The sequence below is a fragment of the Bos indicus genome, chromosome 15, assembly GCF_029378745.1.
Source record: "Bos indicus isolate NIAB-ARS_2022 breed Sahiwal x Tharparkar chromosome 15, NIAB-ARS_B.indTharparkar_mat_pri_1.0, whole genome shotgun sequence".
Lineage (NCBI taxonomy): Eukaryota > Metazoa > Chordata > Mammalia > Artiodactyla > Bovidae > Bos > Bos indicus.
The window spans coordinates 62588821-62604126 of NC_091774.1; the positions used below are offsets into that span (position 1 = coordinate 62588821).

General features: G+C 38.0%; 1 protein-coding gene across 7 annotated transcripts in view; it reads right to left on the reverse strand.

Moving 5' to 3' along the window:
• The window catches only part of DCDC1 (doublecortin domain containing 1), a 477553-nt gene that overhangs the window by 439379 nt on the left and 22868 nt on the right, over positions 1-15306 (reverse strand). For 6 of the 7 annotated variants that reach the window (XM_070767614.1, XM_070767612.1, XM_070767611.1 and 3 more), the window contains exon 2: positions 11320-11623. The exons of the other annotated variant lie outside the window; for it this stretch is intronic. In XM_070767614.1, the coding sequence (XP_070623715.1) occupies positions 11320-11471 (152 nt within the window). In that variant the 5' untranslated portion in view covers positions 11472-11623. The remainder of the gene's footprint in view (positions 1-11319; positions 11624-15306) is intronic. 7 annotated transcript variants of the gene reach the window in all.

The window sequence follows — 15306 nt, forward strand, 5'->3', positions numbered from 1 at the left end:
GAGAATATATGTTAGATAAACTGCTTAGAACTCTGGGTGTATATAAACTTTAAGTGCAGAAAGAATTCCTTGAAGGCAAACTTTTGTGGATTGGAGTAAAGTTGCAGTAAAGCACCATCTGGGAAGCCCCTCTTATTGCCTAACCTATCTCTATCCTCCTCCTCCTCATTCCTCATGACTTCTGCTAATATCCTCTACATGTCTCATTTCTATACCACACGACTTTCTGCAGACTCTGTATGATACATTCAATTCCCTCAAAAGTTTAATTTCATCACTACCCCTGTTGGGTAGAACTCTCAAGCTGGGCAATTTCATAAGCTACTGGAAAACCTGTGGATGAGAAAGGACTCATCGGTGGCCCTGGAACAAGGACAGCAAGATAATAAGGTACACAGGAGATTAGAGTAAGATGGGTATCAGGTGCCTCCCAAAAGAGGAAAACATAACTGGCAGGGACTTACATGGCCTGTTCTGAGTGAGAGGAGCAAGGACACTATCAAGTTGATTGATTGAAAAAGTACTCACTAAAATGTATCACACAATTTAAATTACTAGAGTAATGAGAGGCTAGAGTCCATGGGACCGCAAAGAGTTGGATACAACTTGAGTGGCTGAGCACATATTATCCTCCAGACAATGCAAGAACCTTAGAACGTATCACATCCATTTACTGCTGCTTCCTCAAGCTGGTCATCAATAATTTTTAATTCCATTTTTCATGGATAGGTGCATTTATCTTTCACAGCTCCTGGTTTATGTAGGGAACTTAACTTCAAAATTCTGCCTGCATGAGTTTGAGGCTTTGCAGCCTGTGCTGTGATTCTTATGAATTATTACATAATTTTTTATTATAATTTCTATGAAGATCTACATCTTGTTATTTCTCTTAAGATACAAGTTTTGATAAGATCTATACTTGTTAGCTATCTTTTTTAAAATTTGATAAATTGTATCACAGTTTTCTTGGACTTTCTTTTTTCCCAACTAGAAAATTCCCACTAGGAATTCCATGTGGATTTTTAAACTAGTTGTTTTATGAAATGAAAAAATAACCTTTAACCAAAAAAAAAAAGAAAAAATAACATTTATCAAAAAAAACACACAAAACCTCATTTTTGTCTTATTTACTGTAGAGGCTTCCTACCACATTCTAGAACATAGGCTCATTTTATAACCAGATCTTCTTTTTGAACTTTCTATGTCAGGATTATTATCTTGCCCTAAGTCTATGATATGTCTCTACTGTGAATCTTTCATTATATCTGTAGGTAATTCATATATACACATATTTCAAGAAGCTTTTTCTTCAATAAGACTTCTATGCCACCTCCCTGAATAAAAATGTACTTTCTTCCTATACATGTGCCCTGGTAGGTTTGATAGCTGGGACCACTAAATCTCATTTATCCTTTCCTACCATCTAAAATGCTAGACTTCAATTTCTGTCAAGTATTCCAATTCATCATTGTATTATTTACTCTTTCATCAGTGGTAAAAATAATCTTTACCTCTGATACAGAGCATTTTTTCCAGCCTGAATTCTAAAATCTACTATATTAGATTGACACAAGAATATCAATCATACTACTTAAGAATACACCTTCTTAAGAACTACTTCTGTATCTATCTTTATACCTATCTGTCTATATTAGTTTTCTACTCCTATGCAACAAATGGCTTAAAACAACACCTATTTATAATAGCACAGCTTCGTTCCATGTGTCAGAAGTCTGGGCAAAGCATAGCAGGAATCTGTGCTCAGGATCTCATAGGCTGAAATGAAGGTGTCAGCTGGGGCTGCAGTCTTATCTGATGCTAAGGATCTTCTTCCAAACTCATTCAGGTTTTGCCAGAATTCACTTCCTTACAGTTAAAACAACTCATAGTTACTATCATCTTCTTTGAAGCCAGAGGAATTCATCTTTCTTTTCTGTCTCTGATCTCTAAACTCTCATTTAAGAGTAGATCTGATTAAGTTAGGCCCATCCAGGATAATCTCCCATTTGATTAACTCAAAGACAACTGATTATATACCCTAACTACATCTGAAAAAATCTTTGCCATATAATGTAACATATTCATAGGAGTGACATTCTGTCATAGTCACAATCCTACCCACACCCAAGAGGAGAGAATTACACCAGGCATATTTACCAGTGGGTGGGAATCTTGGGGACCCATATTGAATTTCTGTGTAACACACTAGCTATACAATTATGCAGTTTTGATTACTCAATTTTTATACCAAATTTAGATCCAGATATTTTCTTTTCCAGAAGATTAAAATGCAACTATTTAAGATTAAATTTTGTCATCATTAAAAACTGAGATTATTTAAAAGAATGTACCACTGATTCTGATGGCAAATCCAAAGAGGAACTTAAAAGTGCTTTGAGAAGTGGCATTGTCATTAGAATAAATTACTACTTCCTAAAGTAGTAAATGGGGGGAGGTATTCATTTGGATGAGAATATCCTGGTATTTTATTTTATGTACATGTGCACTCAGTCACGACTGACTCTGCGATCCATGGACTGTAGCCTGACAGGCTCCTCTGTCCATGGGATTTTCCAGGCAAAAATACTGGAGTGGGTTGGCATACCCTCCTCCAGGGGATCTTCCTGACCCAGGATGGAACCCTCCTCTCTTGCGTCTCCTGCATTAGCAGGCAGATTCTTTACCACTGAGCCACCAGGGAATCCCAATATCCTGGTATGTTTCCATTAACAATATCGACTACACCATTTCTGAGTTAGTTTAACGTCAGTTATTGGAAAAAGATTATTTCTTTTAGCAATTTGAATAATTGTTTAGAAATTTAGTCATAAAAAACAAATGTGGTTTTATAGGTCTGCATGTGTGTTTAGTCACTCGGTCATGTTCCTCTCTTTGTGATCCATGGACTGTAGCCTGCCACGCTCTTCAGTCCATGATATTTTCCAGGCAAAAATACTGGAGTGGGTTGTCATTTCGTCCTCCAGATGATCCTGCTGACCCAGGGATCGAACCCAAGTGTCCCACAGCTCCTTCACTGGCAGGCAGATTCTTAACCAATGAGCTACCTGGGAAGCCTTTGTAAGTCTAAATGTATGCAAACTATGTAAATATTTAAGAATGCTATGTTTGCTTATAGTAAGATTAGTAAAAACATGTCAAAATTTAACAGTATGGATAAAAACTATTGGTTAAAAACTTTAGGTTATTGAATCTTTTAAACAATTTCTACATATAATAGATATGATAAATCACAGAACTACAAAGCTGGTAGGCACATTAATAGATTAACTAAGCTTTCATTCTTTTCTGAAACAGTATAATACTATACATAAAGGTTTTCTATTACAGTCAAAAAGATCATTAGGGATGGATCTTAAACACTGTGGAATTGACAACCCTCTTAATGTCTCAGTGAAATTTGCTCAGTTGTGTCCAACTCTTTGTGACCCCATGGACTATACAGTCCACAGAATACTCGAGTGGGTAGCCTTTCCCTTCTCCAGGGGATCTTCCTAACCAGGGATTGAACCCAGGTCTCCCACATTGCAGGCTGATTCTTTACCAGCTGAACCACAAATATTTAATTATGCTTTACTCTCTGTGGTTTCCATTAAATCTAATTTACAACTTTTGTTTCACAAAGCAACAACTAAGTAAAGATGTGAGGTCTAAAAGTACAACAAAATATGCCCAGGGAGGAGTCTAGAAAAAGCAGATAAATAGACCAGATAATACTTAATGGCAGGATTCTAGTTTTGGCAAGAGCAATCTTCCTTCTCATTTCCTCTATTTAATAGCATCAGTAACTCTTAGCAGTTTTTTTAATAGCAACTTGAAGAAAACTTCTACTAATGTCATGCTTGCTGCTGTTGTTGTTTAGTTGCTAAGTCGTGTCTGACTCTTTTGCGACCTGCCTGGCTCCTCTGTCCATGGGATTTCCCAATACTAGAGTAGGTTTCCATTTCTTCTCCAGGGGATCTTCCTAACCCAGGGATCTAACCCATGTCTCCTGCTTGGCAGGCGGATTCCTTACCATCTGAGCCATCGGGGAAGCCCACTGCTCCCCTGTAATATCCTTACAATATCCCTCAGCTATGACTGCAGCACATTGTCTTCCATAGTTCTTACATGTATGCCTTTTTGCCAGTGCTATTCACTCAGCTGATCTATATTCAGTATTGTATATCCTTCAATTAGTATTTTTAAAAATATTTATTTATCTGACTGCACTGGGTCTTGGTTGCAGCACATGGGATCTTTGATGTTCACTGCAACATGCGGTATCTTTAGTAGCATGTGAACTCTTAGTTGCAGTACATGCGATCTAGTTCTCTGACCAGGAATCAAACTCAGGCCCCCTGAATTGGGAACATGGAGTCTTAGCCACTGGACCACCAGGGAAGTCTCTCAATCAGTAAGTATTTAATAAATATTAATTGAACTCAGTGTTTACATTTTCTAAAACCCCTTCCATAATAACAATAATTGTCTAGTGGAAAAGAGAAATGTCATACACATAGTCATGCATATAAATTTACAATAACTGTGATTAGTACTGTGAAGGAAAAGTCTTGGTTATTAACATGAAGAAGTTCAGGGGTTAGGATATAGAGAAAAATCTCCACAAATCTGTACAAGCTGATAGGACATACGTGAGGGATTAACCCCAATAGATCCTAGTCATTCCTTATTTCAAATCATTCTGCCAGGTCCTGTACAAGAACTGATATACTTTTTGCATACTGATATCTTTACTTTGTGATTTATTACGTGATTTCAGATGATTTCATATCCCATTCTGCAAGGGTAAAAACCTTGTTTTATCTCTTTACTGCCACTGGAACTCAACTAATGATTGATATGCAAGAATTATTCTTTGATAATTATGACATCATGAAAAAATGTATCACCAAAATTCCATTGATAAGAAACATATACAATTTAAAAAGTAAAATATAATTAAGCCAAAAGTCAAAACTATGTCATGTAACACTGATTATCCAAGGGTCTTTTCTCCATTTTTCCTTTGATGAAAAGCCTCAGTTATGTTTGAATAGTCACCCTCTTTGTATGTCCATGGAAGGCATCCCCTGATAGCTGCAGTGAGTAAATATTCAGTGGTCTGACACCAGTGATGCTAATTCCATTTCCCTTGCATGATGGGTTACTTAAGCAGCCTGTGATCCAATTTTGGCCAATGAGAAATGAGTAGAAGCGTTCTGGAGAAAGGTTTTTGCACTAATAAAAAAGAGATATAAATAATCAAATACCTATCCTCTTTAGTCAGAAATTGTCTAGTGAGCATCTAGTGAGCATATGATGAGCCTTCCCAGTAAGAGGATTCAAACCCAAGGATCTAGCCAATATTATGAGGATGGTGCAGGGAAAGATATAAAGGGTCAAGTTCTTTGATACTCCTGCTGCAGCACTGAACAAACCCTAGAATTGGCCCTCTTTCTGAAGTTCCTGTTACATGAGATAGTGACTGTCCAGTTTTAAAGTCACTTTCTGCTGAATTTCCCATTACTCTGCTAATAGTAGCCTAACGTATACAATGAACTTTCTAATCACATTTGCTTCACTGTTAGCTTTATTCAAAATCTTTACTGATTTTGAATGTTTTATGATAGGCTAAAATATAAACTAATATGGTATTTTCTTTAAAATGTGACTTTTATTTTATCAAGAACACTTCACCAGAAATTTCAGCATAAGCATAAAATGACATGGAGGTTTTCCCCTGATTTTGAAACACAAAGCATCCTTGGTGAGTTTAGATTTCTATGGCAGAAATCTGCATGTGGCTAATAATTCTATTCATAAGCAGGAAGTGTGGCTACTTTGACAGATCATGGCTCAATAACAAGCATGCAGGTCTAAGTTATCACACAGTTTGGATGTGAATTCAACAGCAGGATAATGACAGTTGCCAAGGATTTGTGCTTGCTGTCGCTTCATACCAGTGTTGCCTGTCAAAATGTCTCTTTTTCTCATACAGAAGCCATAGAATTTTTATGGATAGCAATTACTTGCAATGTACAATGAAGTACATCAAATCTAACAACCACTCTTTAGCCCCTCATTATTTGGTAGTCTCTTTGTTAAATGTAGTCAACCATTTTCATCTAAATTATTTATTTATACTGTATATTTGACAAGCATATATTTCTCGCTTTATATTCTTATGGCATTTAAACCTTCCTGAAGAGTTATGGGGTTTTTTTTCCTTAATATTGTCATTTGTAAAACTTGTCTTTATCCTATTATCATTTTAACCGTAATTAAACTCTCTAATTAGAATAAATACAAATAAGAAAATGTAAACATAAAGGAAAATGACCTTAGGTATATTTAACAAGAAATCACCAACTTAAATACTGGATGCAACAGATAAAATAACCCCACATATGTTTGGTGCATGGAAACTTGTACAAAATGTGGAGTACACAAAGCACAAAGATTTCATTACTTGTCATTCTACCTTTCCCCCAGTTGAAGAAACAAATAACCTCTAAAGACATAAACACCTTTCTACAATTACTAGGTAAAATGTAATTTAAACATCATGGAAAGTGAATAATAAAAGTGGCAATAATAAATGTGAATAATTTCCGCCAAATTTTATTTTGAATACCAGAAGAAAATATAATTCTAGTTTGACCTAGAAATATTGGTAAAGATACCTTGATTGCAGTGCAATTTTCAATTATTTTATAGCACAGTAAGCCCAATTTTTACTTGTAGCTCAATTACTGAATAATAACTAATGTATTATGTTCAAATTACACGTATATCCTAAAGGAGATATTAAACGTTTGTTAAATTGAACTTTCTTGCTTTTGTAGAAGGAAATGTAAAAAAGAAAAACAATTTATACAATTTGTAAAGGACTCATCTGAGTACAGGATCAGGGCACAAATTATCCCACTCAAAGGAAAAAATGAATATTAGTTCTGCTTGTGCAAAAGTACAAAGGAATAAAAATAAAGTACATCTTAAATCTAAAATTGGGGGAGATTATAGAAATATAAGGATTTTCCAGAGGAAATGCAACTTTTTAAAAAGAAATGATATAGTCTTTTAACATTTTTTAAAGTATAGCTCAGTCAGTAAAGAATCTGCCTGCAATGCAGGAGACCTGGGTTTGATTCCTAGGTTGGGAAGATCCCCTGGAGAAGGAAATGGCAACCTACTCCAGTTTCTTGCCAGGAGAATCCCATGGACAGAGGAGCCTGGTAGGCTGCAGTCTATGGGGTCTCAAGAGTCGGACACGACTTAAGACTAAACCACTGACACCACCAATATATTAATGTCTGGATCTGCAGAGTTTTTTTTTAAGACTTTAAGGAAAAATCTGACACAAGTTTTGAATTAGGAAAAGTGTCATTTGTTGGGCAATGGAGGTTGAAAACAGTGGAGGTGTTGCCTTGCTGGTGCCTTGCTGTCCCTAGAAAAGGTGACACAACCAAATACTTACATTTCAAAAAGAGCCTAAGACTCATTCCAATTCAAAATAGCCAAGATAACTAAAATGACATAAAAAAGTGAGTGACTAGATTAAGCACTGCTGGTCTCCTTGAAAGCAAGATTTGTCTGTGAATCAGCAACCAGATAATCTATAATAAGAAGTTGTTGGCAATTCACTTTTAAAACTGATTTAAGTCCTAATATAATATACTAACAATAATTTGTCCTCTGGGGAGCTAAAAGAGTTGATATTACACTTAGTTGCAAGCAGGATTAAAAAAAAACAACACTACAACATTCTATTATAAAAATCATGAAATTACACTCTTAGATGACCATCACCTAAAAATTATTAAAATATATGTGGGATAGAAAGAGATATTAACTATCTAGACCATTCTGTTAGTTTTGTGATATACAATTTTGGGACTTCCCTGGCAGTCAGTTTTTAAGACTTCACTTTCCAATGCAGGAGATGCAGGTTAAATCCTTGGTTGGGGAGTTAAGATCCCACAAGCCTCACAGCCAAAATAGCAAGACATAAAACAGAAGCAATACCATAAACTAATTCAATGAAGACTTTAAAAATGATCTACATAAAAAAAATCTTTTAAAAATGCAATTTTAATTTGGAAATTGTCCCCTTTTAGCATTCAGAGACACCTTCCACAAATAGAGCAGAACTGCCCCTAGATACCTATTACCAATAAATAATTGATTCTGCTTCATGCTTCAAAGGTTGATACCCTGTACCAGGTCACCTGGGAATGCATCAGACTACAGCTGGGTAGGAAAGGTTCCCTATCATTTGCTTTCCTTGAAGTAACCACAAGAATGAAGCTAGACTTCTCCAGTCATCTGACCTTTTGGTGGCAAGTCATAAAATGGGAGGATCAGTCCTTCTTGGGCACGATATATTGAACTCACACTATTGATGATTAGTTTTCTTTTCGGGGGGAAGGGAAGGCTCCTGGCACAGCAGTTTTTCCTTTGTTACAAACAAATATAATAGAATGACAGAGGCAAACCATTGTAAGAACACAAGAAAGAGAGAAAAGAAGGATAAGGTAAATGCAATAAAAAGTAAATTAATACCACAGATAATAACATGAGAATAATGTGATTCATCACTGCATGGTTACAAAGACTGGATTTAATGTGGGCAGTTTTTGTAAAAACGTACAATGTTTTTAGTGAAGAAAAGCACAGTCTCTGTTATATAAGTAAAGGAACAACAAATTGACTATACTTTAATAATTATTTCTCATAAAGGATCAAAAAGATGGTGGAATAAAGGTGGCAAGGGAAAAAGGGATGAGACAAAAGAAGTTTTAACCTCAATCGGGGGGAAACGTCTTTACTCGGAGAAAATTGCCTCTCTTTGATAATCATATTACTGCCAATGGATCTTAGATTACCATTAGCCTTTATGAACTTGACCCTTCAGGTTGAAACTCATCATTTTCTTTTTCATAAAAGTAAAGGGCCTCCGGGCATTGTCTTTGACTTTCTGTTCAATTGTCAAGAAGAGGGTTACTTCTAGGTATATCATATTCAAAGTTGACGGTAACAGACAATGGTGATAGAAAAGAAGTTACTGCTATTGCTGCTGCTAAGTTGCTTCAGTCGTGTCCAACTCTGTGCGACCCCATAGACGGCAGCCCACCAGGCTCCCTCGTCCCTGGGATTCTCCAGGCAAGAACACTGGAGTGGGTTGCCATTTCCTTCTCCAATGCATGAAAGTGAAAAGTGAAAGTGAAGTCGCTCAGTCGTGCCCGAGTCTTAGCGACCCCATGGACTGCAGCCTACCAGGCTCCTCCGTCCATGGGATTTTCCAGGCAAGAGTACTGGAGTGGGGTGCCATCGCCTTCTCTGAAAAAAAGTTAGGATCCAGACAAAGAAATAGAAGTACAATGAAACAAACTATAAGAAAAAGGTGGTAGGAAAAGTGTAATACGAAAAACAAATAAAACAAAAGTTAGAGATTCAGACAAAGAATGGAAAGAAACTGAACAAATAAAATTACAAGCTCTATAAAAGATATCACAAAAGACAGAATAAAAAGTAAACCTATTACAATTATGTAAAGTTTAAAAATAAAATAAAATTAGAAAAAAAAAAAGTAAACCTATTACTATTTTGGAAAGGGAACTTGGTAAAAATAAATTCTAAAGGCAATTTTAAAATGTGCAAACACACATTAGCATTGGCAATTGTATAAAGGACTACTTAAAAATCCTATTTAGAAACTTTTTTCCGTTGTTTTACTGGGAGGAACACTATCATGAGAAACCTACATCTCCACAACATAAGCACTGGGTAATGATTTCCTAAAATTATCTGGCCATGTAGCTGGCACACTGCGTCAGTGATCTCATACATTGCTAACATGCGCTCACAGCTTAGAGGAATAGGGCAAAACGAAGGTTAGCTGAAAATCTATATTTCACTTTCACCTAAAAACTTAGTGACAGATAAAAATAAAAACAAAGTCTTCAAAGGTATAAACAGGAGACATCATATCTAAGGAGATTAACACAAGCCCTAATTTAAGAATACTTTCTTCAATATTTTTATAATCTACATTTCCTTTTAAACATAAAAACTATGGTATTACATTTAGCCAGACAATAGTTTATCAATACCTAACAGATACTTTTTTGTTCTTTTACTTCCTTTTTTATTTTTTTAATATTTATTTGGCTGCACCAGGTCTTATTTATGGTGGGACCTTTTTTTTCCACCTAAGTTGCAGCAAGTGGGATCTAGTTCCCCGACCAGGGATTGAACTCAAGCTCCCTGCACCGGGAGCATGGAGTCTTAGCCACTGGACTACCAGGAAAGTCTCTGTTCTTCTACTTTCTAATTGAGAAAAAAAAAACACAGGGAAAATATCTCTGCCTCCTCTGCTTTATATTTCTTAGAAGTGTGGTAGAGTATTGTAGTTAAGAGTTTTATCTGTGGAGTTAGAGCTATCTGGGTTCAAACTTTACCTTTTCTACTTACCCTGGTGGCTCAGACTGTAAAGAATCTGCCTGCAATGAAGGAGACCTGGGTCCAATCCCTGGGTCAGGAAGATCCCCTGGAGAAGGAAATGGCAACCCACTCCAGTATTCCTGCCTGGAGAATCCTATGGACAAGGACTCTGGCAGGCTACAGTCCATGGGGTTGCAAAAAATCAGACAGGACTGAGCCACTCACACACTTTCTTTACCTACCAGCTGTGTGATATTAATTAACCTCTCTAGGTCTTTGTTTCCTCATACATAAAATGGAGACGACTAAAATACTGTCTGCCTTACATTCCTCTCAAAGTTGTTTTGAGAAGTAAATAAATATAGTACAGGTTAAGCACTTAGCATGGTGACAGCTGCTGCTGCTGCGTCACTTCAGTTGTGTCCAACTGTGTGTGACCCCATAGATGGCAGCCCACCAGGCTCCCCTGTCCCTGGGATTCTCAAGGCAACAGTACTGGAGTGGGCTGCCGTTGCCTTCTCCGAGCATGATGACTGGCAAATAGCAAATACTGCCCGCCTTGCCATTACTGTTATCATCACTATCCTACCTGTCCAAGTCAGGCTCCAGGAATAATTTATGTTTACTGTATCATCTATCTTTTTCATTCCCATAAAATAGGGGGAAAAAAACAAACAAACAAAAGGAAGGGTTCTAACCTAGGCAACAACCTTGGCAGCCCATCACATCTCCAAATTTTTATTGATACAGTCTTTACTAAATACAGAGAATTTACATAAAAGAGCTAACATTTAAAGCACTATTACCCCATAAGAATTGCTTAAGCTGCTGAAATGATAATAAGTAATAAAAAAAGTTTAAGTTGCTGCTTCTTACCTTGGCAAGCCATTTGAAATATATTTGTAAGTTGACTGAATGGTATCCCCATTGAAGGTGTCTTCAGGATTGCTTTGCTGTGATATGTCTGTGACTTTAGTCAAGGGTGATAAAGGAGACTGACAAAGTACCACTTTGTGGTCTTCTGTCATTTCAGCTCAAACTGAGGAAGAATGTTATTTAACGTAAAATGTAAAATCCTCCTGGATTATCAGTTGAGGCTGGGCATTAATCACAATGTACTTCCCATTATGTAGTGGTTGCTAAATGTGAAATCTCACTAGAAATGAGCAGAGAAGATAACCTAAAGGAAGACAAAAACATGAATCTAAGTCTTTGATAAGTGCAATACTATTTAAGAAAAAATGATGATTTTTTGCAAAGTATTTTAATTTTGCTATTTGCTAAAACATCGCTAGAGGAACCAGAGATCAAATTGCCAACATCATTAAAAAGGCAAGAGAGTTCACATCTATTTCTGCTTTATTTACTATGTCAAATCCTTTGACTGTACGGATCACAATAAACTGTGGATAATTCTGAAAGAGATGGGAATACCAGACCATCTGAACTGCCTCTTGAGAAACCTGTATGCAGGCCAGGAAGCAACAGTTAGAACTGGACATGGAACAACAGACTGGTTCCAAATAGGAAAAGGAGTATGTCAAGGCTGTATATTGTCACCCTGCTTATTTAACTTATATGCAGAGTACGTCATGAGAAACGTTGAGCTGAAGGAAGCACAAGCTGGAATCAAGATTGCCAGAAGAAATATCAATAACCTCAGATATGCAGATGACACCACCCTGATGGCAGAAAGTGAAGAAGAATTAAAGAGCCTCTTGATGAAAGTGAAAGAGGAGAGTGAAAAAGTTGGCTTAAGGCTCAACATTCAGAAAACGAAGATCATGGCATCTGGTCGCATCACTTCATGGCAAATAGATGGGGAAACAGTGGAAACAGTGGCTGACTTTATTTTTGGGGGGAGAATACACAGAAGAACTGTACGAAAAAGAGCTTCACGACCCAGATAATCATGATGGTGTGATCACTCACCTAGAGCCAGACATCCTGGAAAGTGAAGTCAAGTGGGCCTTAGAAAGCATCAGTACGAACAAAGATAGTGGAGGTGATGGAACTGCAGTTGAGCTATTTCAAATACTGAAAGATGATGTTGTGAAAGTGCTGCACTCAATATGCCAGCAAATTTGGAAAACTCAGCAGTACCCCAGGACTGGAAAAGGTCAGTTTTCATTCCAATCCCAAAGAAAGGCAATGCCAAAAATGCTCAAACTACCGCACAATTGCACTCATCTCACACGCTAGTAAAGTAATGCTCAAAATTCTCCAAGCCAGGCTTCAGCAATACGTGAACCGTGAACTTCCTGATGTTCAAGCTGGTTTTAGAAAAGGCAGAGGAACCCAGAGACCAAATTGCCAACATCTGCTGGATCATGGAAAAAGCAAGGGACTTCCAGAAAAACATCTATTTCTGCTTTATTGACTATGCCAAAGCCTTTGACTGTGTGGATCACAATAAATTGTGGAAAATTCTGAAAGAGATGGGAATACCAGACCACCTGATCTGCCTCTTGAGAAATCTGTATGCAGGTCAGGAAGCAACAGTTAGAACTGGACATGGAGCAACAGACTGGTTCCAAATAGGAAAAGGAGTACATCAAGGCTCTATATTGTCACCCTGCTTATTTAACTTATGTACAGAGTACATCATGAGAAATGCTGGGCTGGAAGAAGCACAATTGGAATCAAGATTGCCGGGAGAAATATCAATAACCTCAGATATGCAGATGACACCACCCCGATGGCAGAAAGTGAAGAGGAACTAAAAAGCCTCTTGATGAAATGAAAGTGGAGAGTGAAAAAGTTGGCTTAAAGCTCAGCATTCAGAAAATGAAGATCATGTCTTCCGGTCCCATCACTTCATGGGAAATAGATGGGGAAACAGTGGAAACAGTGTCAGACTTTATTTTTTGGGGATCCAAAATCACTGCAGATGGTGACTACAGCCATGAAATTATAAGACGCTTACTCCTTGGAAGAAAAGTTATGACCAACCTAGATAGCATATTCAAAAGCAGAGACATTACTTTGCCAACAAAGGTTCATCTAGTCAAGGCTATGGGTTTTCCACTGGTCATGTATGGACGTGAGAGTTGGGCTATGAAGAAGGCTGAGTGCCAAAGTATTGATGCTTTTGAACTGTGGCATTGGAGAAGACTCTTGAGAATCCCTTGGACTGCAAGGAGATCCAACCAGTGCATTCTGAAGGAGATCAGCCCTGGGATTTCTTTGGAAGGAATGATGCTAAAGCTGAAACTCCAGTACTTTGGCCACCTCGTGCGAAGAGTTGACTCACTGGAAAAGACTCTGATGCTGGGAGGGATTGGGGGCAGGAGGAGAAGGGGACGACAGAGGATGAGATGGCTGGATGGCATCACTGACTCGATGGACATGAGTCTGAGTGAACTCCGGGAGTTGGTGATGGACAGGGAGGCCTGGCGTGCTGCAATTCATGGGGTCACAAAGAGTCAGACACAACTGAGCTACTGAAGTGAATTGATACATATATATATAAAACCAAATAATTTTGCTATATACCTAAAATTAACACAGTATTATAGATTAACTATACTTCAATTAAAAAAAAAGGAATTGAATGGAAATAAGTTTAAGGAAAAATAAGAAAGATATAACATTTTCAGCTGTTGAAGAAGAGCTTCTCAATATTTTTACTGTTTTAAAATCCCAGTAGCATCAGGCCATGAACATGTGACTACTGTCACGCCTGAAAACAAGGAAGCTATTAAAGCCAAGTGGGGCATGCCAAAAGGACATGGGGACCAACTTGAAGGGAATTCCATGGGGCAAAGATGGGGCACTCTGAACACTGAACCAAAGAAAAGAAAAAGATCAGGAGTTCCCTGGTGGTCTAGTGGTTAAGACTGCAGGCTTCCACTGCAGGGGGCACAGGTTTAGTCTCTGGTTTGGAGAGTTAGGATCCCACATGCCATGTGGCTTTTACTTCAGTCAAGGAGAAGATTGAAACATTCAATTCAGTTCAGTTCAGTCGCTCAGTCGTGTCCGACTCTCTGTGACCCCATGAATTGCAGCACGCCAGGCCTCCCTGTCCATCACCAACTCCCAGAGTTCACTCAGACTCACGTCCATCGAGTCAGTGATGCCATCCAGCCATCTCATCCTCTGTCATGCCCTTCTCCTCCTGCCCCCAATCCCTCCCAGCATCAGAGTCTTTTCCAATGAGTCAACTCTTCACATGAGGTGGCCAAAGTACTGGAGTTTCAGCTTTAGCATCATTCCTTCCAAAGAAATCCCAGGGCTGATCTCCTTCAGAATGGACTGGCTGGATCTCCTTGCAGTCCAAGGGACTCTCAAGAGTCTTCTCCAACACCACAGTTCAAAAGCATCAAGTCTTTGGCGTTCAGCTTTCTTCACAGACCAACTCGAACATCCATACATGACCACTGCAAAAACCATAGCCTTGACTAGACGGACCTTTGTTGGCAAAGTAATGTCTCTGCTTTTGAATATGCTATCTAGGTTGGTCATAACTTAAATGTATAAAAATCCATGATTACTTAATAATACTACAAGTTTTATAACCTTATTGCTTCATCACTCACCTTTGTTGCTTGCTAGGGCACCAATTTATTATTCTGAAAAATAATAAATATACTTTTTCTGGTTTCCTAAAGGGCTTCCCTGGTGGCTCATATGGTAAAGAACCTGCCTGCAATGCAGGAGACCCAGATTCGATCCCTAGGTCGGGAAGATCCCCTGAAGAAGGGAATAGCAGCTACCCACTCCAGTATTCTTGCCTGGAGAATTCCATGGACAGAAGAGCCTGGCAGGCTGCAATATATGGGGTTTCCTAAAGTGGGCTATAATTGGATGACCAAATAGGTGATAAGAGAAAATTCTTTTTCATCGTTAATACATGTAGATGGA